Source organism: Haematobia irritans, chromosome 3, assembly GCF_050003625.1.
Source record: "Haematobia irritans isolate KBUSLIRL chromosome 3, ASM5000362v1, whole genome shotgun sequence".
In the NCBI taxonomy this organism is placed as follows: Eukaryota; Metazoa; Arthropoda; class Insecta; order Diptera; family Muscidae; genus Haematobia; species Haematobia irritans.
The window spans coordinates 103304979-103329883 of NC_134399.1; the positions used below are offsets into that span (position 1 = coordinate 103304979).

General features: G+C 36.5%; 2 protein-coding genes across 2 annotated transcripts in view; one reads left to right on the top strand and one right to left on the bottom strand.

The window, feature by feature from the left end:
• LOC142232431 (uncharacterized) overlaps positions 1-24905 on the top strand; it is a 231730-nt gene that overhangs the window by 198862 nt on the left and 7963 nt on the right. Inside the window, exon 3 of the mRNA XM_075303249.1 lies at positions 3086-3768. Coding sequence (XP_075159364.1) covers positions 3714-3768 — 55 coding nt within the window. The 5' untranslated portion in view covers positions 3086-3713. The remainder of the gene's footprint in view (positions 1-3085; positions 3769-24905) is intronic.
• Positions 12587-24403, bottom strand: LOC142228929 (uncharacterized). Its single transcript, XM_075299449.1, has 5 exons — positions 24318-24403; positions 22283-24255; positions 13332-13465; positions 13117-13229; positions 12587-13055 (listed from the first exon to the last, which is right to left on the bottom strand). The coding sequence occupies exons 1-5, from the start codon at positions 24325-24327 to the stop codon at positions 12658-12660; spliced, it is 2628 nt and encodes an 875-aa protein (XP_075155564.1). The 5' UTR covers positions 24328-24403; the 3' UTR covers positions 12587-12657.

Below are 24905 nucleotides of genomic sequence, written 5' to 3' on the forward strand. Positions count from 1 at the left end.
GTTAACGGAGCACTAACGGAGCTTCATGAAAATGGGGGTTAGAGACATAAAATTTTGACAAAATTTTCCAGAAAAAATAGTTTTGACAAAATTTTCTAGAAAAATAAAATTTTGGCAAAATTTTCATCAAAAACTTTGAAATACATTTTAAAATTTGGTATATTTTTCTTAAAATCTTCTTCAAATTGTAGTAGATTATTTGTGGCATGAGTGGCAACCGTGATACCATATACAAAACTCGTCGGAGAAGCGCCGTCACTTTTAAGAAGTTGTAACACACCAAGTTACTATATTAAAGCATCGCATGAGTGCAATGATTAGGTGCCTTTTTAGATCAAATTAGGACGAAGCCAATAAAAGCCCTTAGAACTGTTATGCGCTTTACAGATTATCAGTTATTTCGGACGACAGTGCTCGTGTCGAACATATCCCATATATTTTGCACATTATAAGTTAAGTCCGAAGGCATAATCGATACTGCTGCATGTTTATGGGATCGATAACACATTTACCGATTATTTAGTCATCGAGTTTCAATTCTGCTATATTCAGCTGTTGCTACGGCGTCTATCAGCCAGCGTGTTTATCCTTGATCGAGGCAGCATATCTGGAAAAATATCCGAAAAAATCACTTTATTCCATTTGGAATGTGTAGAAAATTTTGCTATAATTAATTCAAAGAAGAACCCTGCCAACATTTTTTGAATTTGACGGCGCTTCTGAGAATCCCCACCACGTTGAAAACAATCGTATACGACATCCAAAACTCGTCGGAAAAACGCCGTCACTACCCTGCCAGCATTTCAAAGTTCCATTTCAACCTCATCGTTACCACAGACTCGTAAATGTCACTTCAACCATCATGAAAAGGTACATCAAAAAGTACATGCAAGTAATTTGCCATCCCTACTGTTAAAAAAGCCATTTTTTTGTGAAACGCCAAGCGCAACCAGCTTGTTATATTTTAATTAAATAAAAACGAAAATAAAGTTCTGAAAACATAGATTATACCATCAAAATTGTGAAAGGTATATTGGTGAACAATTTGGTGATTTTCCAAATGGAATAAAGTGATTGTTTTTCAGATATTTTACAGACACGCTGCCTCCATGGAATAAAAACACTGGTTGATAGACGCAGCAACATGTAACTCGCTACTTGTAACTCAACATCATCATTAATGCCAACAATTATGTTAAATGTAATGTGATAGTGGTATAAATGTTATATTTTTAAGAATTTGTAAATGTTTAATCAAATTAATAAATATCTAAACAAACGTGTTTTACTCGACCACAATGATTCTTTTACAACTATCTTAAAATGCACTTTTTCTGATTGTTTGGAGGGTCCCTTATTGGCGTCGTTCTAAATTGATCTATAAAGGCACCTAATAATTGCACTCATGCGAAACATTTTTGTAGTAACTTGGCGTGGTACAACTTCTCAATAGTGACGGCGCTTTTCCGACGAGTTTTTGATGTCGTATATGATTGTTTTCGACGTAGTGGGGATTCTCAAAAGAGTCCCCAAATTCAAAAAATGTTGGCAGGGTATTGAGAAGTTGTACCACGTCAAGTTACTACAAAAAAGTATCGCATGAGTGCCATTATTAGGTGCCTTTTTTAATAAATTTAGAACGACGCCAATAAGAGCCCCTTCAAACAATCACAAAAAGTGCATTTTAAGATAGTTGTAAAAGAATCATTGTGGTCAAGTAAAATACGATTGTTTATTAATTTGATTAAACATTTATAAATTCTTATAAACATAACATTTATACCACTATCATTTTTTTCATTAATAATAGAATGATGTTGATTTACAAGTGGCAAGTTACATGTTGAAGCGTCTATCAGCCAGTGTTTTTATTCTCGATGGAGGCAACGTGTCTGTAAAATATCTGAAAAACAATCACTTTATTCCATTTGGAAAGTCAAAAATTGTTCATCAATATACCTTTTACAATTTTAAGCTAAATAACTATGTTTTCAGCACTTCATTATCGATTTTATTTAAATATATTATAAGAAGCTAATTACGCTTGGTGTTTCACAAAATTTAAAATGGCTCTTGTAACAATAGTGATGGCAAAATACTTTCATGTACATTGCATACTTTTTCATACGCTTCCGCCATCACAGTTGGCGATTGTTGTAGTGTCACTTACGACTCTGTGGTAGCGATGAGGATGAAATTGAACTTTGAAATGCTGGCAGGGTTGTGATCGAATTTCAACCGACCCTTTCTCTGGATTTATATAAACCGATCTAGAACGAGGTTTATATAGGTATTTAATCTGCATTTTCATTACTAACATAGACTCAATATGAGCTAATTTACAATTTAGAAGACAGTGATAAGAAGTTTTACGATGCCTTATGCGCTTTACAGACTATCAGTTATTCCGGACGGAATGTTGGTGTTTGTAAAGAATCTTACAGTGTGTCGCATCGATACGACTTGTCGGCGATGACTAAATAATCGGTTAATGTGTTATCGATCCCATAAACATGCAGCAGTATCGATTATGCCTTCGGACTTAACTTATAATGTGCACAATATATGGGATATGTTCGACACGAGCACTGTCGTCCGGTATAACTGATAGTCTGTAAAGCTCATTACTGTCAGCAATTGTTACCACAACACAAGTAATTCGATTCGATGGATTACAGTCTTTAGTATAACTTTTTTGCGCAATCCATTGTTGAGGCTGCATAAGATTCGGCCTGGTCAACTTGAGGAGAATGACTCGGGAAAACATTTCCAACTCTAAAGCACGCTTGGTGTGCACACAGTATTAGCAAGCAATGAATTTAATGGTCACGGAAAATGGGTAGAAATAGAAAACACGGAATGAGGTTTACCTTACTTCGTATATAATGACCACCAATCATCACTTAATCCAGTATCATCAAAACATTGGAATAGCCCTAATGGACTGTTAATGTCAATAGGTCATGAACTTTTATTTTTGTGATATAAAATGGACGTTTTTTTTTAGATTCTTTGCAGTAGTCAGCCATAAAAGAAATTACTTGGTCTTTGTTTGATTCCATCTCATTATCCTTTGTATTTGCAGATTTAACCTAACTATCATCAGCAGCATCTTTTGCCACAACAGCAGAATTCGTGGAAATAGTAGGATAGGCTGTGGAACAATAACAACATCATCAGTGAATAGTTGGCCTTAATCAATGGGGCTTGGAAGATGTTTTCAACATCAACAATACCAACATCCTTGTCGCCCTTATGGCGGCCGTATTTTGTGAATTCTTTAACAATAGTCAAAAAAGCAATAACATCCATGAAAATCAGCTTTGATAGCCAGCGCAATGTTAGCAACGAACAAATAGTCAAATTTAAACATTGATACCAGTATCAATAGAACCGCCAAAAGGAATAGACCAAAAACACAATCAAAGGAATATCAATTGGAGATTTTGAACACCACCACATTGCTCTCTTTCTCTGTTTCGCCACCCACCACAAATCGAAGGACCAAAAGAAAAACACAAAACAACACAAGCCAACATTCAGTACCTCTTTCAACTGTTGACCACGAAATTCCGGAAGTGGAAACGAGAATTCTTTATACGCCACTTGCACTTAAGAAGTAGGTGTTAATTTTGTCATCCAATAGAGAAACCGGAAGTACAAGTGTTGCCCAATTACGAAAAACAACTTGTTCCACTTAAAATAAAGAAAAAATGCCAGCTGGACGTGTAGCCGGAAAAGCGGGTTACTCCAACCACTATTACAATGGTAAGTAGATGATTTGCTAAAAACAAAAATATATTCTTTTTTTTTTTGTTTCTTGTATATTTCACCGCTTTCAATCGACTACATCTTCTTCCTCCTTTTTATTCACTAACAGACGGTACGTATAATTCACACGCACACAATCAAGAAATCAACCAATCAACTAACCACCCCATCAATCCACCCACTACAACACATTCATATAACGGTTATGAATTTTGAATCAGGATTGACAAGCACATATATATACACACACGTCAAAATTGCAATGGTTCACTAATGTCATCCTCGAACCACATGACTAGCGAATGAAGACAAATATTAAGAATGTGTGTTAATCCCATATGGCAACGATTGGTTCGAAATTTTGCAATAACACAAAAGTATTCGGATTATACAGGTCAAAATTTTTGTATAGATATGTGATTATTTCTATGTATATCTCAACATTTGGTAAGTCCATTCATTTGTAGTTTCACTCATCGTTATGTAAATGGATGTTTCCACGCAGTAAATTTAGATATCAATTTATACTATATACAATTTCAATACAAGCATTTATGTGATGTCTATAAATGACTCGAAATCTAAACTCAAACATTTTTTTATAGGCATCACAACAGAGTTGAAAACACTCCTATAGAATATTTAAAATTAATCGAAATAGCGCCTCGACTAGTTAGAAGTAGTGCCACTCTAAATTACTGAAAGAAAATTTTGTTTACCGTCAATTTCGAAGAAAATTAATGCCATTATATAAGCGTGTTTAAAAAGTATATACAAAACTCCATAAAAAGATTGCTTTCATATCGTTTTATTGGTAGCGCAAAAAAAACTATAACAGACTGATCAATCGAAGTATTGTCCAACGCTAGCTTGTAAAGGGTGGTTAAAATTTCAAGGGCCGATGTTGATTTTGAATAAAACACAAACTATTTAGGAAATTATTGTAATTTTATTCTATTATGATATATTGGTATTACTCAATTATGTATGGAACAAAATATCGGCCATATGGGCGCCGCGACATCGGTGGCACACCTTCATCCGATGGTCCAAATTTTCGATGGCGCTGAGGCATAATGGAGGTTCTATGCCGTTAACGTGCTGAATTATTTCATCCTTTAGCTCTTGAATTGTTGCTGGCTTATCGACTTACACCTTTTCTTTCAAATAACCCCAAAGAAAAAAGTCCAACGGTGTCAAATCACATGATCTTGGCGGCCAATTGACATCGCCATTACGTGAGATAACACGGTCATTAAATTTGTTGCGCAAAAGAGCCATTGTTTCGTTAGCTGTGTGGCAAGTGGCACCGTCTTGCTGAAACCACATATCGTCCACATCCATATCTTCCAATTCGGGCCATAAAAAATTCGTTATCATCTCACGATAGCGAACACCATTCACAGTAACTGCCTGACCGGCCTAATTTTGGAAAAAATACGGCCCGATGATGCCGCTAGACCATAAACCGCACCAAACAGTCACTCTTTGTGGGTGCATTGGTTTTTCGACAATCACTCTTGGATTCTCATTCGCCCAAATGCGGCAATTCTGTTTATTGACGAATCCACTGAGGCGAAAATGTGCCTCATCACTGAAGATGATTTTCTTCGAAAATTGATCATCCATTGTTGCCATTTCTTGGAACCATTTAACACGTTGTTGGATTGTGTATCTCTCCATGATTCAAATTGAGTAAGTCTGAAATAGAGAAATGTCAAATAAAATTCGGAATAAAACTTGGCGTTTAGGTGTGGTTCACATTCAACATCGGCCCTTACAATTTAACAAGCGGAATGAGCGGTAATCGGAAGGAACAATGTCTTGGTAATACAGCGGATGGGGGTAGGACTTCCCATGATACAATGATTATAAGGTAGCCTTATTCCGTCAGGTGACTTTGAACGGCTCATCATAATGTCAAAAATATTGTTGACATTTTTAAATTATGTTGTTGTAATTAACGTCTTAAATTTAAATTGTATTTGAAATTCGGAAAAACAAAATTCAACGGAAAATGCGAAAGTGTTGTCTGTGTAACAAGCGGGTAAATGGTCCATTTTTATACCCACTACCATAGAATGGTGACGGGGGTATAATAAGTTTGTCATTCCGTTTGTAACACGTCGAAATATCGATTTCCGACTATATAAAGTATATATATTTTTGATCAGGGAGAAATTCTAAGACGATATAATGATGTCCGTCTGTCCGTCTGTCTGTTGTAATCACGCTACAGTCGTCAATAATGAAGCAATCGTGCTGAAATTTGGCACAAACTCGTCTTTTGTTTGCAGGTTGGTCAAGCTCGAAGATAGGCTATATCGGTTTTGATATAGTCCCCATATAAACCAATCTCCCGATTTGGGGTCTTAGGCTTATAGAAACCGTAGTTTTTATCCAATTTGCCTGAAATTGGAAATCTGGAGGTATTTAAGGACTATTAAAAGGTGTGCCGAAAATGGTGAATATCGGTCCATGTTTTGGTATAGCCCCCATATAGACCGAACTTCCGATTTTACTTCTTGGGCTTATAGAATCCGTAGTTTTTATCCAATATGCATGAAATTTGAAATCTAGAATTAAGTGAATGTTTTAGTATAGCTCCAATATAGACCGATCTCCCGATTTTACTTTTTGGGTTTGTAGTAGAGCTCGGTTTTTTTTGGCCGAAGCCGATGTTCGGCAAAAAAAAGCAATAATCGACCGAAGCCGATTATTTTCCTCAAATTTGTAATTAAAGAAATTTGGTGTTTTTTAGTTCAATATTAGAATATTTATTTAAACAAATGCATAAATGCAACAATAAAATGTAATTCATTTGATATTTTAGTGACAAAACAAGATTTTTATACCCTCCACCATAGGATGGGGGTATATTAACTTTGTCATTCCGTTTGTAGCACATCGAAATATTGCTCTAAGACCCCATAAAGTATATATATATTCTGGGTCGTGGTGAAATTCTGAGTCGATCTGAGCATGTCCGTCCGCCCGTGCGTCTGTTGAAATCACGCTAACTTCCGAACTAAACAAGCTATCGACTTGAAACTTGGCACAAGTAGTTGTCATTGATGTAGGTCGGATGGTATTGTAAATGGGCCATATCGGTCCACTTTTACGTATAGCCCCCATATAAACGGACCCCCAAATTTGGCTTGCGATTGCTCTAAGAGAAGCAAATTTCATCCGATCCGGATGAACATACACCAACACCAGTATGTTCTCTAATGACCATGCAAAAATTGGTCCATATCGGTCCATAATTACATATAGCCCCCATATAAACCGATACCCCGATTTGGTTTGCGGAGCCTCTAAGAGAAGCAAATTTCATCCGATCCGGCTGAAATTTGGTACATGGTGTTGGTGTATGTTCTCTAATGACCATGCAAAAATTGGTCCACATCGACCCATAATTATATATAGCCCCCATATAAACCGATCCCCAGATTTGACCTCCGGAGCCTCTTAGAGGAGCAAAAGTCATCCGATCCGATTGAAATTTGGTACGTGGTGTTAGTATATTGTCTCTAACAACCATGCCAAAATTGGTCCATATCGGTCCATAATTATATATAGCCCCCATATAAGCCGATCCCCAGATTTGACCTCCGGAGCCTCTTAGAGGAGCAAAATTTATCCGATCCGGTTGAAAATTGGTACGTGGTGTTAGTATATGGGATCCAACAACCATGCAGGAATTGGTCCGTATCAGTCCATAATTATATATAGCCCCATATAAATCGATCCCCAGATTTGTCCTCCGGAGCAACTTGGAGGAGCAAAATTCATCCGATCCGGTTGAAATTTGGAACATGGTGTTAGAATGTGGTCTCTAACAAACACGCTAGAATTGGTCCATATCGGTCCATAATTATATATAGCCCCCATATAAACCGTTCCCCAGATTTGTCCTCCGGAGCGTCTTGGAGGAGCAAAATTCATCCGATCCGGTTGAAATTGTGGTGTTAGTATAAGGCCGCTAATAACCATGCAAAAATTGGTCCATATCGGTCTATAGTTATATATAGCCGATCCCCAATCACACAAAAATTGGTCTATATCGGTTCATAATCATGGTTGCCACTCGAGTCAAAAATACTCTACCAAAATTTTATTTTTAAAGAAAACATTGTCAAAATGTCATTTCTATAGAAAATTTTGTTAAAATTTTATTTCTATAGAAAACTTTGCCAAAATTTTATTTCTATAGAAAATTTTGTCAAAATTTTATTTCTATAGAAAATTTTTTCCAAATTTTATTTTTATAGAATTTTTTTTTCCAAATTTTACTTCTATAGAAAATGTTGTCAAAATTTTATTTTTTCTAAATTTTATTTCTATAGAAACTTTAAACTTAATTATATACGTATTTAATCAGCCTTATTTAGTTTAATATATACCACGTATGGACTATGTGGTATATATGGTATTACGGTGTTAGAAAGTTTTAAGATACCTTGCCATCGGCAAGTGTTACCGCAACCCAAGTAATTCGATTGTGGATGACAGTCTTCAGTAGAAGTTTCGACGCAATCCATGGTGGAGGGTACATAAGCTTCCGAACTTACGGCCGTATATACTTGTTTATATTTTTTTTTAACGTATTATTTGTACTGGGTGTTTTGACTGAGACTTGGATATTTCAATATCAAGTAAATTTTTCAAAAAACTTCGACTTCGGTTAATCGGCCTCTTGACGCCGAAGACCGATTCGTGGCCGATTATCGATTTTTGGCAGAATGCCGAAGCCGATGCTTCGATCGAGCTCTAGTTTGTAGAACCCGTAGTTGTAATTGAAAATCTGGAGGTTTTTAGGACTATAAATAGGTGTGCAAAAAATTATTTTATTGTTTGGTATTCTAAAAACAGTAGTTTTTGTCCAATTTGCCTGAAATTTTAAATCTAGAAGTGTTTTAGGACCATAAAGAGGGGTTCCGAAAACGGTGAGTATCTTCCGCTTTAACTCCTTGGTTTTCCGTAGTTTTTATCCGATTTATCTGAAATTGTAAATAAAGTGGTATTTTAGACTCACAAAAACGTGTTAACGATTTAGTTTTTATCGGTCCATTTAATAAGGCCTCCATATATACCGATTTCACTTCTTTATCAGGCGCACTGATCATGAAAATTGCTTGACACTGAATGTAAAATTTCCAGATTTTACTTCTCGTAATCATTTAAATAATGGGGGTAAAAATCCACATATTTTAGATTTCAAATCAAGACGATATTTCATCATTTTCTTGTACACTTACAAGAGATGTTAATGATTCCTCTAAAACGCAAACAAAAATGGTTCTTATAAATCCAGAATATCATATAGTCTTCAAAAGTAAAATTTTTAAATTTATATCGGAAAGTGGACTGGTTGATCTGATCTGCTTGGGAGAGAAAGATTTTTCAATCTTTCTCCTTCCGCCTGCTCGTCCTCTTTGAAGAAAATCTCAGAATAACCAACCAGAGGCCCTGATGAATTCAAGTAACATATGTTCCTTAAGCTGCACTCCCGCAGATCAGTGAGAGCCTGAAAGAAAAGGGAGCCCAGTATCTTGTTTCTTCTAAAGGATAAAGCTGGGCACTGACACAGGAAGTGGAAATAGTTACAGGAAATAGTTACATTTTCTAATTAACAAATTGATTGAGTTTTGCAATCAACATCAATTAAATTTTTAATTGAATCAATTTAAAAATTAATTGAAATTTGTTAATGAAATCAATTAATTTTTTAATCAAGAATTTTTTCTATGCCCAATTAGAACTGTGATTGATACTATCATTTTCGTGATTGAAGACATTTCAATTAAAAAATTAATTGGATCAATTAGTTTCGTGATTGAATCAGGAAAATTTTTTATTAACGTTTTAAGTGTAATTTTATTAAGCTTTTAAAAACAGAAAACAAAATTCAAATTCATTAATTCAAAAGTGAAATATATGGAAAAAACTTTATGTAGTTCAAAATGGTCGCACAAGTCAAACTCGGACATCTCAAAAAAAATTCAAGTTGGATCCATATTTTCGGTTCTTTATTATTTTGTATGCAGACCTTTGCTACTTTTGCTACTACTTTTGATTGTACCTACTTGGATGGGAGCCACCGTGGTGCAATGGTTAGCATGCCCGCCTTGCATACACAAGGTCGTGGGTTCGATTCCTGCTACGACCGAACACCAAAAAGTTTTTCAGCGGTGGATTATCCCACCTCAGTAATGCTGGTGACATTTCTGAGGGTTTCAAAGCTTCTCTAAGTGGTTTTACTGCAATGTGGAACGCCGTTCGGACTCGGCTATAAAAGGAGGTCCCTTGTCATTGAGCTTAACATGGAATCGGGCAGCACTCAGTGACAAGAGACAAGTTCACCACTGTGGTATCACAATGGACTGAATAGTTTAAGTGAGCCTGATACATCGGGCTGCTACATAACCTAACCTAACCTACTTCTTGCAATATTCTGGAGGTACCCTCCACCATGGATTGCGTAGAAACTTCTACGAAAGACTGTCATCCACAATCGAATTTATTGGGTATCTTAAAACTTCTTAAATTGAAATTAAAATTGTTAGTTAGTGTATATATTAGACAAAAAGGTATGTATAGGTAAGTCTACAATTAATTACGATTTGATATGGATTTGCACGATACGTAGAGAGCCAGAATTGAAATATGGGGGTTGCTTATATGGGGGCTATATAGAACTTGATATGGACCAATTTTTGTGTGATTGGGGATCGATTTATCTGAGGGCTATATATAACTATAGACCGATATGGACCTAGTTAGGCATGGTTGTTGACGGCCATATACTAGCACAATGTACCAAATTTCAACTGACTCGGATGAAATTTGCTCCTCCAAGTGGCTCCAAAACCAAATCTCGGGATCGGTTTATATTGGGGCTATATATGATTATGGACTGACATGGACCACTTTTGGCGTTGTTGTTAAATATCATATACTACCACCACATACCAAATTTCAACTAGATCGGATGAAGTTTGCTTCTCCGAAAGGCACCGGGGGTCAAATCTGGGGATCGGTTTATATGGGGGCTATATATAATTATGGACTGATATGAACCAATTCCTGCATGGTTGTTGGATACCATATACTAACATCACGTACCAAATTTCAACCGAATCGGATGAATTTTGCCCTTCCAAGGGGTTCCGGAGGTCAAATCTGGGAATCGGTTTATATGGGGGCAATATATAATTATGTACCGATGTGAACCAATTTTTGCATAGTTGTTAGAGACCATATACCAACACCATGTACCAAATTTCAGCCGGAGCGAATGAAATTTGCTTCTCTCACAGGCTCCGCAAGCCAAATTGGGGGTTCGGTTTATATGGGGGCTATATATAATTATGGACCGATGTGGGTCAATTTTTGCTTGGTTGTTAGAGATCATATGCTGACACCATGTACCTAATTTCAACCGGATCGGATGAAATTTGCTTCTCTTAGAGGCTCCGCAAGCCAAATCTGGGGATCGGTTTATATGGGGGCTATATATAATTATGGATCGATGTGGACCGATTTTTGCATGGTTGTTAGAGACCATATACCAACACCATGTACCAAATTTCAGCCGGATCGGATGAAATTTGCCTCTCTTAGACGCTCGGCAAGCCAAATCGGGGGAACGGTTTATGTGGGGGCTATATATAATTATGGACCGATGTGGACTAATTTTTGCATGGTTGTTAGAGACCATATACTAACACCATGTACAAAATTTCTGCCGGATCGGATGAAATTTGCTTCTCTTAGAGGATCGGCAGCCAAATTTGGGGGCACGTTTATATGGGGGCTATACGTAAAAGGGGACCGATATGGCCCATTTGCAATACCATCCCACCTACATCAATGAGCCACCGTGGTGCAATGGTTAGCATGCCCGCCTTGCATACACAAGGTCGTGGGTTCGATTCCTGCTACGACTGAACACCAAAAAGTTTTTCAGCGGTGGATTATCCCACCTCAGTAATGCTGGTGACATTTCTGAGGGTTTCAAAGCTTCTCTAAGTGATTTCACTGAAATGTGGAACGCCGTTCGGACTCGGCTATAAAAAGGAGGTCCCTTGTCATTGAGCTTAACATGGAATCGGGCAGCACTCAGTGATAAGAGAGAAGTTCACCACTGTGGTATCACAATGGACTGAATAGTCTAAGTGAGCCTGATACATCGGGCTGCCACATAACCTAACCTAACCTACATCAATGACAACTACTTGTGCCAAGTTTCAAGTCAATAGCTTGTTTCGTTCGGAAGTTAGTGTGATTTCAACAGACGGACGGACGGACATGCTCAGATCGACTTAGAATTTCACCACGACCCAGAATATATATACTTTATGGGGTCTTAGAGCAATATTTCGATGTGTTACAAACGGAATGACAAAGTTAATATACCCCCCATCCTATGGTGGAGGGTATAAAAAAACACGTTTTCCTTCAACATTGAATAATTGGTAATAACATTATTGACTGGCAAAAAAAATGTCGGTGACGACTGAAATCGGCGGCGCGACTCGGCGGCTTCATTCTCTTGCCACCAGCATTACTGAGAGAGGATAATCCACCACTAAAAAACTTTTTGGTGTTTGTCCAACTTTGTTTGGACAGGGTCGGAGTCGACTAAAATTTTTACGACTCCGGCTCCGACTCCTGAACTCCTAACTCGGTCTGATTCGTATGTTTGGCGTGAATGCAATATTTTTTGTGACAAATATGTTAAACGTATCCCCTGGAAGAATCATATTTAACATAATCACATTGTTTCTCTGTGTGAACATAAAAACATTAATTTCAATTTGCATTAACATTCTGTTTATTAAGCCTTACAAATGTTACAAAAATTAGGGTAATTTGGTGTATTTAGGATCTGTTGCTGGGACAATTGTTAACCAAATGACGATCGCGACACGTTCCTGTATTGCGATCAAACCATTGCTTTACCGAACAACGGAGGCGGCTAACTCGCCCTCTCTGACAAATGTAGTAACGACGGCAATGACGGCTATCGGCAAGGATCGTATCATCAGGCAAAAAAGCACAATCGTTACGAGTTTTTAGTGGTTCGACGGATTGTGTGGTTCCACCTGTTGTAAAATCAGGTGTAGATGTAGTAAATTCGATTATACATTCGGTGGTTGTTTCCATTGAATCATCATATTCTTCAGATTCCATATCATCGTGGACGTCATTTTCATGATGGTGACCATGGCTTAGCTTTATTGCAAGAAGCATCAAAAATATAGCTAAATTCAAGTGAGCTGAAAATATTAGAACTAATTCGATTTTCCAATGCATTGAGAAAATCAAAAAGTGCCGTACCTGATTTCATTGTTACAATTATTGATCGAAGAAAACCCTTTTCCCACTTTATCAAACAGCAACTCATAGCTTTGTTATGAAAATTGCTTCCATATATATGGAAATTGGTTATCAATTATTGGAATATTTTGTAGAATGTAACATACCACATAGCACGTGCTAATTATCTCTAGGAATGCATTATTAAACACCGCAATACTATAAACATGTTTAACCTTTCAGATGGAACATCTCCTATATGCAATCTTTGTGATAAATTGCGGAAATGCAATGGCGATGTCAATAACAATTGTTTTTGTCCACACCTTGAAAACATCTTAATGGACAGGTTATATTGTCGTAATAATATCTATGAGGGAAAACAAGATCATAAATGGAGAAAAGAAAAATGTTGTGATCATACAGGGTGGCGGTGCAGGGATAATGCAAAAAATGAAAGCGGTTTGTGGTCGTACACGCAAAAAAATAAATATTTACTCTCAAACGAAATTTTAGACAAACAAATATCGTTTCCCATTTGCATTTTCGCTGTAAGGAAGTTTATTTCGAAGAACAGTATATACTTTTTGTGATAAAAGTGTATTCTTTTACACAGGATGTAAAAACAATTCCATAAAGACTAACTCAAAAAAATCTGGCTATTTGCATCTTTCCTCACACTTCCACCAGGTTTTTTTGTTCTTACACCTTTTTCTGTAATACAAACACAGAAAAAAATTTCACGAAATTTTTTCCAATTAAAATTCTAATTGAGTTTTAAAAAATATTCAATTAAGAATTTAATTGAATCAACAAATTTTTTAATTGAAACAAAAATTAATCACAAAAATTAATAGTATCAATTAATTTTTTAATTGGATCAATTAATTTTTTAATTGACCTTCAATTAATTTTTTAATTGATACTATCATTTCTGTGATTGAAGAAATTTCAATTAAAAAATTAATTGGATCAATTAATTTCGTGATTGAATCAGAATTTTTTTTTGTGTGAACAATGTAGAAGAAATTATTCGATTTTATATTTTTTTTTAAATTTTACCTTTCGCCTGAACGGAGAATCGATCCGCGGACAATACAATATGTAGCCAACACACTATCCACTGGGCTACGTAACTGTTATTGTGATCAACAGACAATTATCGATATAGCCATCAACGCTCAAGCAACGCAAAGAGTCAAACAGTTATACATATTTATATAGCATAGCTTTCGGCGCCCACGATCCGATTAAAGAAACTTTATTTAATAGAAACATATAATTAGTTAGCCACCGTGTTCAATTCCTGCTTCAATCGAACACCATACTACCAGATTAAATTTTTACTATGAAACTTCAAAATGTATCTTATTAAAGACTTACAGTCAGAAAAGAACAGGGCTTGATCTAAACGAAATAGTCTGTGCTTTTGCATCAAAAATTAGGTTTTGTTATTGCAAAAACAAACAAAAATTTTGGTGATAAAAGTCCAAAATTTTCGAAGAATTTCAAAAAAAAAACTCCAAAAAAACATTTTCGGTACACGATTTCCAAAAGTTTTTCCTTTGCGTGTATTGTTAGATTGTATTTATTAAAAAAAAATGCTAACTTTACATCCCTCATTCGCAAATTGAGAATAGTGTTAGGCATTATAGTTCAGTGTAGTGATCGCTCACATTGGCTCTTTTTCAATAAACGAACTAGCTGTTCATTTCCGGTCAGTGACTGGTTCAATTCAAATTCTGTTGTGCTTTTTTACAGTTCATCATAGATATTACATATTAGCCTTGCGCTGATTTATTCATCCCAAAAACATGCGAAAAGAATCCCGAACAGCTTATGTGCAAAAAAGCGTACACAAAAAAAATATTTGTTGTCCTCAATTTAATATTTAATATTTAATTGAAATATCTTCAATCACAGAAATGATAGTATCAATCACCATAGTCAATTAAAAATGTCATTGATCCAATTAAAAAATTAATTGATATAATTAATTTTGTGATTGATTTTTGCTTCAATTAAACAATTTGTTGACTCGATTAAATTTTTAATTCACATTTTTTATACCCACCACCATAGAATGGTGAGGGGGGTATAATAAGTTTGTCATTCCGTTTGTAACACATCGAAATATCTATTTCCGACTATATAAAGTATATATATTCTTGATCAGGGAGAAATTCTAAGACGATATAAGCATGTCCTACTGTCTGTCTGTCTGTTGTAATCATGCTACAGCCTTCAATAATTGCGCTATCGTCCTGAAATTTGGCACAGATTCGTCTTTTGTGTGCAGGCAGGTCAAGTTCGAAGATGGGCTATATCGGTCCAAGTTTTGATATAGTCCCCATATAAACCGATTTATCGATTTGGGGTCTTGGGCTTATATAAAACGTAGTTTTTGTCCAATTAGCCTGAAATTGAAAATCTAGAGGTATTCTAGGACCATAAAGAGGTGTGCCGAAAATGGTGCCCATTGGACCCTATTTTGGTATAGCCCCCATATAGACCGATCTCCCGATTTTGCTTCTTGGGCGTCTAGAAACTGTATTTTCTATCCGATTTGCCTGAAATTGAAAATCTAGAGGTACTTTAGGACCATAAAGATCGAAAATGGTCCGTATCGGTCCATGTTTTGGTATAGCCCCCATATAGATCGATCTCCCGATTTTGCTTCTTGGATTTTGCTTCTTACTATCCGATTTTCCTGAAATTGGAAATTTAGAGGTATTTTTGGACCTTAAAGAGGTGTGTTGAAAATGGTCCGTATCGGTCCATGTTTTGGTATAGCCCCCATATAGACCGATCTCCCGATTTTGCTTCTTGGGCGTCTAGAAACTGTATTTTCTATCAGATTTTCCTCAAATAGAAAATCAAGAGGTATTTAGGACAATAAAGAGGTGTGTCGAAAATGGAGCCTATTGCTCCACATTTTGGTATAGCCCCCATATAGACCGATCTATCCGATTTGCCTGAAATTGGAAATTTAGAGGTATTTGGGGACCTTAAAGAGGTGTGTCGAAAATGGTCCGTATCGGTCCATGTTTTGGTATAGGCCCCATATAAACCTAACTCCCAAATTTATTTCTAGGACTTCAAATCAAGGCGTTATTTCAGCATATACACGATATGTTTCTGATTTCTCTAAAACTCAAACAAAATTGGTTCTCATAAATCCAGAATCTGAGCTGGTCTTCATAGGTAGAATCTTTAACTTTATTCTTCGGGAAGCGTACTGGTTGAACTGATTTGCTTGGGAGAAGATTTGTCATCAAACCCCCTAAAATGCTATATATTATGAAGTAACCCGCTACGACGATGAGTTGTCAAAGTAAACTATTATATTTGATTCATGGTGTTGGGTATTTAAGATTCGGCCCTGCTGTATATACTATTTTAAAATCCAATTAAAATTTTAATTGGGGAAATGTTGGGGTTATTCTCTTCTTTGTAGAGGCAGAACATTTTATCAAGTAAAACGAAAATATCTGAGCGAACAAACTGATACGAGTACAATGTGCTTAATTAACTAAACTGACATGGTGAAAGGAAAAGAACAATATATGTGAACTAGTTCAGATCGCTCATTTCAGTGAACAGTTCAATTGAACTAGTTCGTTCGCGAACTCCCAACTCTAATTCAAAATATTCTGGGGTTTCTTGGTCGAAAATGTCCCTCCAAGCTTTCATTGCACCATCGAGTAAGTAGCTAGATATAATCGAATTCGATGTCTATCTGACGTGAATTCCATGCCTGGCTGACGCGAAATATTACACATACTGTTAACCACGTAGGTGGGCATGTTACGGCATGCAAATGGCGTTGGAAACCTCATATTTCTTGAAGGAAATATACAAAAAATAGATAATTTACGTATACTGAAGAATAATTTGGCCGAATCTCCAAAAAATTGGATCTGGAAGACGGATTTGTGTTTGTCCAAGATAGTGACCCCATGCATTCGTCCCATATTGTTACGAAGTACTTGCTATACAACACCAAAAAAGTATTACCTCACCCTCCGCAGAGCCCGAACATGAATATTATTGAACACCTGTAGACATATTTGAAAACAAAGCTGAATAACTTTAACATTTTTAGCAAATAAACTCTTAAAAACGTCCTTATGGATATATGGAGCTCAATTTCCGTAGATTTGACGAAAACCCTAACCCACTCAATACCAAATAGGCTCCAGGCAGTAGAAAACACTAAGGGCTACCATACAAAATATTAAAGATTTGTAATATTTAGTGTTTAAATCAATAATTTAAATTTATTTTTAGTGTACAAGTTTTTTTGGCCAAGTGAAATTAACTCGTTTTAAACAGAATTAAATCTGAATTAATTTTCTTTCTATAATGTACCTGGGATCTCAAGCTTTAATTTAAGGCATAATACATATATATTTACTCCATATTTTTCATGTCATGTCACAATTTGTTTCAAATTGATTGGTGTACAACTTTTTTGCTGACTGTATATGTTGTGATCCAAGTAGCAATTGTTTGGGTTTTCTACAGTCAAAAAGTTGTAAACGTCGAAAACGTCATATACCTGTATAAAACGTATATGAATTTCTTCTAAAACTTTTATACCAAACATATTTTTTGTTGCAATATTGTTATTTTTGCAATAAAAAAATATATTTTATCCAAAAGCTTAGTCCATTTCGGAATATATGTAGAAATAAAAGTAATAAAAAAACAAGTAAGTAAAGTAGAAAGTCGGGCGGGACCGACTATATCATACCCTAAACCACCATTACAGAATTAGTAATCATAAGCATTTTTGGGTAACATATAGGACTGGGAGATAAACCGCAGTTGCATATTTAAGAAAATTAAGGGGTACATGTCTATGGGTGCTTTGTGTCAATCTGACTATAGCTCATAGTCAATGTTGCCACGGAAAATGTTCGGTTTACCCTACAAGGACAAAAAAAGTTCCCTACTTTCCCATACATTCCCAAACAATTTTCCCTACTATATTTTTCGTTAAATTTAAAAAATTTTACAAAACAAAAATGGTTCTAAGTACTTTATTATCTTAAAACATTAATATGCAATGTATATAACTTAGAATATAAATTTGTATTACCACCACGGTTGCCACAGTTGGTAGAATTCTACCCAAATTAGTAATCTTTTTTGTTAAATCTCTATAAAAATAAAATTTTAGAAAAAGTTTCTATAAACAAATTTTTGTGAGAAATTTTTCTATAGAAATAAAATTTTTACAATAAATTCTATAGATATAAAATTTTGAGAAAAAATTCCACAGAGATAAAATTTTGAGAAAATTTTTTATAGAAATAATATTTTGAAAAAAAATTCTATAGAAATACAATTTTGACAAAATGTTCTATAGAAATAAAATGTTGACAAAATTCTCTACTGGAATAAAGTTTACCACACATTGTTAAAGATCAAGCCTTGCCGGCTTCTAATTTCCTCCTCTAGAGCCACCAAAATGTAAAAATTATTACAAATTGTGTTGAGTGAAAATGTCCTACATTGTGGCCCTACGTCCATACAAGACGCTAAATATTAGAATATTGCGCCTACGGAGTTAGTATGCCACTAATATTGAGCCCATTATTAAAAAAGAGAAAATTGTTAAATTAGTGTGGGTAATAAATACAAATTTGTAAAAATCGAGCAATATTCTTATGTAAGAGCTACAAGTACGTATTAGTACGATCGGCTAGTACATCAAACTTTGAAATTTGAGTAACATTGGTTAATATATAAGAGTATTATGGCCAAATTTGGGAAAATCGAGCGATGCATATATATGGAAGCTATACCTAAATCTGAACCAATTTGCATAATATTTTGCGGGTTTGATTAATACCACAAAAGGTTACCTTGTGCAAGATTTGAGTAAGATCAGTTAAGAAATGAGGCCTGTATGGTCAAACATAAGGTTATTAGGGGCGAATTTTTCAAAATCGGGTGATACATATATGGGAGCTATATCTGCATCTGAACCGATTTCGATGAAATTGTGCACATATAGTTAGTACTATAGAGGACTGGATCTAGCCAACATTTAGTAAGATCGGTTAATAAATAAGGGTTCTATGGCAAAATTTGGGAAAATCGGGCTATACATATATATGGGAGCTATATCTAAATCTGAACCGATTTCGATGATTTTTTGCACATATAGTTAGTGCTATATAAGACTACATTTAGCCAAATTTGGGTAAGATCGGTTGATAAATAAGGGTTTTATGGCCAAATTTAGAAAAATCGGGCGGTACATATATATGGGAGCTATAGCTAAATCTGAACCGATTTCGATGAAATTGTGCACATACAGTTAGTGCTATAGAAGATTATATTTAGCCAACTTTGAGTAAGATCGGTTGATAAATAAAGGTTTTGTGGCCAAATTTGTGGAAAATCGGGCGATACATATATATGAGAGCTATATCTAAATCTGAACCGATTTGGATGAAATTTTGCAGACTTGAAGGGCGATGGAAAAGATTACCTTTTGCCAAATTTGGTGACGATCCGTTTTTAAAAACGCGCAACGTGACCCCATTTGTCGAAATCGGGCGATACATATATATGGGAGCTATATCTAAATTTGATCCGATTTCTTCCAAATTCAATAGCGTTCGTCCTTGTGCCCAAAAACTCCCTGTACCAAATTTCATCAAAATCGGTTAATAATTGCGACCGGAATCCTGTGAACAACAAATACATGGACAGACGGACGGACGGACACCAAGCGCTAGATCGACTCAGGAGGTGATTCTGAGTTGATCGGTATATATTTTATGAGGTCTAAAATCAATATTTCTGGTAGGCACATTATTTGGCCGATCAAACTTATTATACCCTGACCACTATGTGGTTTAGGGTATAATGATATTAGGTCGGAGCAGGGATTGAACCCACGACGAAATGTTTTTTTTTAGCACAATGAGGGTGTAGCCCCCAATTTTTCTAATAATGTAGTGTTTCAGATCCAAAACGAATTCTTAATGCGCAAACGAATTATATCGTTAGAATAAAACAAGTATATACAGTAGTAAGTTCGGCCGGCCGAATCTTAAATACCCACCACCATGAATCAAATATAATTTGATGATTTTCCCACGCAGATTAGTTCAACCAGTGCGCTTCCAACAGATAAATGCAAAGATTTTACCTATGAAGATTAGATCAGATTCTGAATTTATAAGAACCATTTTTTGTTTGAGTTTTAGAGGAATCATAAACACCTCTTGTATGTTAAGTGTGCAAGAAAATGATGAAATAAATTGGATAAAAACTGCGGATTCTAGAAGCCCAAGAAGTAAAATCGGGAGATCGGTTTATATGGGGGCTATATCAAAACATGGACCGATAATCACCATTTTCGGTACATCTCTTTATTTTCCTAGAATACCTCTAGATTTCCAATTTCAGGCAAATTGGGTAAAAACTGCGGATTCTAGAAGCCCAAGAAGTAAAATCGGGAGATCGGTTTATATGGGGGCTATATCAAAACATGGTACTCATCATTTTCGACACACATCTTTATGGTTCTAGAATACCTCTATAATTAAAATTTCAGGCAAATTGGGTAAACACTACGGATTCTAGAAGCCCAAGAAGTAAAATCGGGAGATCGGTTTATATGGGGGCTATATCAAAACATGGACCGATACTCACCATTTTCGGCACACCTCCTTAAGGTCCTAGAATACCTCTAGATTTCAAATTTCAGGCAATATGGGGCTATATCAAAACATGGACCTATACTCACATGGACCTACACTTCGGCACATCTCTTTATTTTCCTAGAATACCTCTAGATTTCCGATTTGAGGAAAATTGGGTAAAAATTACGAATTCTAGAAGACCAAGAAATAAAATATGGAGATCGGTCTATATGGTGGCTGTATCAAAACATGGACCGGTACTCACCATTTTCGGCACACGTCTTTAGGGTCCTAGAGTACCTCTAGATTTCAAATTTCAGGTAAATTGGATTAAAACTACGGATTATAGAAGACCAAGAAATAAAATCTGGAGTTCGTCTATATGGTGGCTATATCAAAACATGGACCGATACACCCCATTTTCGGCACACATCTTTATGGTCCTAGAATACCTCAAGATTTCCAATTTCAGGCAAAACGGATAGAAAATACACTTTCTAGACACCCAAGAAGCAAAATCGGGAAATCGGTCCATATGGGGGCCATACCAAAACAGGGACCGATAGGCACCATTTTCGGTATACTTTTTGATGGTTCTAAAATACCTCTAGATTTCTAATTTCAGGCAAATTGGATAAAAACTACAGTTTTTATAAGCCCAAGACCCCAAATCGGGAGGTCGGTTTATATGGGGACTATATCAAAACTTGGACCGATATAGCCCATCTTCGAAATTGACCTGCCTACAAACAAAAGACGAATCTGTGCCAAATTTCAGGACGATAGCGCCATTATTGAAGGCTGTAGCATGATTGCAACAGACAGACAGACGGACAGTCGGACATACTTATATCGTCTTAGAATTTCTCCCTGATCAAAAATATATATACTTATATAGTCGGAAATATATATTTCGATGTGTTACAAACGGAATGACAAACTTATTATACCCCCTTCACCATTCTATGGTGGTGGGTACAAAAAGAAATATTTTGGGTTTGCGACGTTTGTTACATTTTCTACATTTACCAGAACATAGTACTTTTTGTCGTAAAAATGTTGTTTTCTCTACAAACATATACACGATTGTCAAAATCAGGTACATAATTTTCGAGAAACTATCATGGCTGCGACAAACATGTTCCATGTTCATATTCCTTCTCTGCGTGCAGTCTAAACAAAAAAAAATGTTCCCATGTTTACGTTTTCTCTTTGTAAACAAAAACAAGCTGGCAAATCCACAAATTAACGAAATCTCGATTTTTTGCCCATATGACCACTTGCAATTTGTAAAGCGATTTTCGTGCTAAAATCGAAATTTTCTGACTAGTGTTGTGATCGTATAAAAAAATTCTTTGATAATTCAGCTTTATTGCTGCTATGCATTTATTAATAATATACATATATCTCATACATAATCCATACTACAATACTTAAGAATTCTAACATTAATTGCTTTTCGATCATTTCCTTACATTGATTGCTCTTCTTACGTGTGTAACTATTTCAGTTCTCTTCTAATTTCTTCCTGCGACGCAATTCGTAACATCTTTGCGATAACGACAAGTGTGCGTTTTTCTATCAAACCAACTGCCAATGTGACAACGATGAATCTTTGCGCGTTTGTTAGTGCAAACATAGTAGCGGCGACAATGTCTTTTATCCAGCAGCATTGTTCCATCAGCCAAATTCGCACAATCTCTACTAGAGGCTAAATACTTAAGTTCCGAATGGGATCCGTGAGCGTTATTATCGATATGACTGATATGTGAGGGTAAACATGTAGTGGTTGTTCTGCATGTAGTAGTGGTCGTGCATGGTTTTGGGGTTGGTGTAGAATGTGAGCATGTCTTTGTTGTTGTTCTACAAGTGGTTGTTGGTGTTGTTGTTGGACCGGATGATGGTGTTGTTGTTGGGCCGGAAGATGGTGTTGTTGTTGGGCCGGATGATGGTGTTGTTGTTGGACCGGATGATGGTGTTGTTGTTGGGCCGGATGATGGTGTTATTGTTGGGCCGGATGATGGTGTTGTTGTTGGGCCGGAAGATGGTGTTGTTGTTGGGCTGGATGATGGTGTCGTTGTTGGATCGGATGATGGTGTTGTTGTTGTTGAGCCGGATGATGGTGTTGTTGTTGTTGGGCCGGAGGATGGTGTTGTTGTTGGGCCGGAAGATGGTGTTGTTGTTGTTGGGCCGAATGATGGTGTTGTTGTTGGGCCGAATGATGGTGTTGTTGTTGGGCCGGTTGTCGATTTGCACGGTTTAGGTGTTGTTGTACTACATGTTTTTGGTGTTGTTGTAGAATGCGAGCATGTCTTTGTCGTTGTTGTCGATGATGGTGTTGTTGTTGGGGCGGATGACGGTGTTGTTGTTGTTGTTGGGTCGGATGATGGTGTTGTTGTTGTTGTTGGGCCGGATGATGATGTTGTTGTTGGGGCGGATGATGGTGTTGTTGTTGGGTCGGATGATGGTGTTGTTGTTGTTGGGCCGTATGATGGTGTTGTTGTTGGGCCGGATGATGGTGTTGTTGTTGTTGGGCCGAACGATGGTGTCGTTGTTGTTGGGCCTGATAATGTTGTTGTTGTTGGGCCGAATGATGGTGTTGTTGTTGGGCCGGATGATGGTGTTGTTGTTGTTGGACCGGATGATGGTGTTGCTGTTGTTGTTGTCGGGCCGGTTGTCGATTTACACGGTTTAGGTGTTGTTGTACTACATGTTTTTGGTGTTGTTGTAGAAAGCGAGCATGCCTTTGTCGTTGTTGTCGATGATGGTGTTGTTGTTGGGTCGGATGATGGTGTTGTTGTTGGGCCGGATGATGGTGTTGTTGTTGGGCCGGATGATGGTGTTGTTGTTGGGCCGAAGGATGGTGTTGTTGTTGTTGGGCCGGATGATGGTGTTGTTGTTGTTGGGCCGGATGATGGTGGTGTTGTTGTTGGGCCGGATGATGGTGTTGTTGTTGTTGGGCCGGATGATGGTGTTGTTGTTGTTGGGCCGGATGATGGTGTTGTTGTTGTAGGGCCGGATGATGGTGTTGTTGTTGTTGTTGGGCCGGATGATGGTGTTGTTGTTGTTGGGTCGGATAGAGGTGGTGTTGTTGTTGTTGGGTCGGATAGAGGTGGTGTTGTTGTTGTCGATTTGCACGGTGTCGGTGTTGTTGTTATGCACGGTTTCGGAGTCGTTGTGCACGGTTTCGGAGTCGTTGTACAGGGTTTTGGTGTAGTGTGTTCCTCACATGGCGGATCATTTTTTAAAAATCCTTTACCAAATCTGCTGGCCGCACAATCGACTAAATAGGCTAAATTACAACTTCCCGAATGTACATCGAAATATAGACCACGAGCACAGTGTCTTTTTAAACCTTTGCCATTGATACACACATAGTAGCTCGAACAACTTCTACGATCAGGTATAACCTCTCCATCTTTATGCAGCAAACAATTAGCCAATGCTTCAATAGAATGTGGTACCCAAAAGACCACAAGTATAAATAATAAGTCTATAAAGGATCAATAATTGTTACAAAAAATTTTGTAATTAATAATATCGCAATGAACTTACAAACTTTCATAATGTGAACTATACTTTACAATAATATTGTGGACAATGTGTGATTTACACTTATGCAGAGATCTTTGCACTGCGTCCATCTTTTATATGGCAATGCAATTTAGTTTTCATTTCCTGAAACCATAATAACATTTGTTATCAATTAACAACTCGACAGAAACATGTAATTGATTAGAACATGCAAGAAAAAAGGCCTATTTGTTGTACAGCTTCATTGCGGTGGCAGGAAAATCAATGAATCTTGGGCCATTAAAAGAAAATGTTCGTGATATGAAGTCTACAAGCAGAAAAAAATCTACACTAAACAAGTATATACGGCCGTAAGTTCGGCCAGGCCGAATCTTATGTACTCTCCACCATGGATTTCGTAGAAACTTCTACTAAAGACTGCCATCCACAATCGAATTACTTGGGTTGCGGTAACACTTGCCGATGGCAAGGTATCTTAAAACTTCTTAACACCGTCTTCTTAATTGTAATATATATTAAACAAAAAAAAAAGGCCGATTAAATACGTATATAATTCAGTTTGACAAAATTTCCTATAGATATAAAATTTTGACAAAATTTTCTATAGAT

What these genes read in the sequence shown, in the direction of transcription:
- LOC142228929 (XM_075299449.1), bottom strand. An exon ending in ATTGCGTCGCAGGAAGAAAT is followed by an intron (nt 13,466 to 22,282) that starts TAGAAGAGAACT and finishes TTTCCCTCATAG; the next exon opens with ATATTATTACGACAATATAA. An exon ending in AATTGTAACAATGAAATCAG is followed by an intron (nt 13,056 to 13,116) that starts GTACGGCACTTT and finishes TAATATTTTCAG; the next exon opens with CTCACTTGAATTTAGCTATA.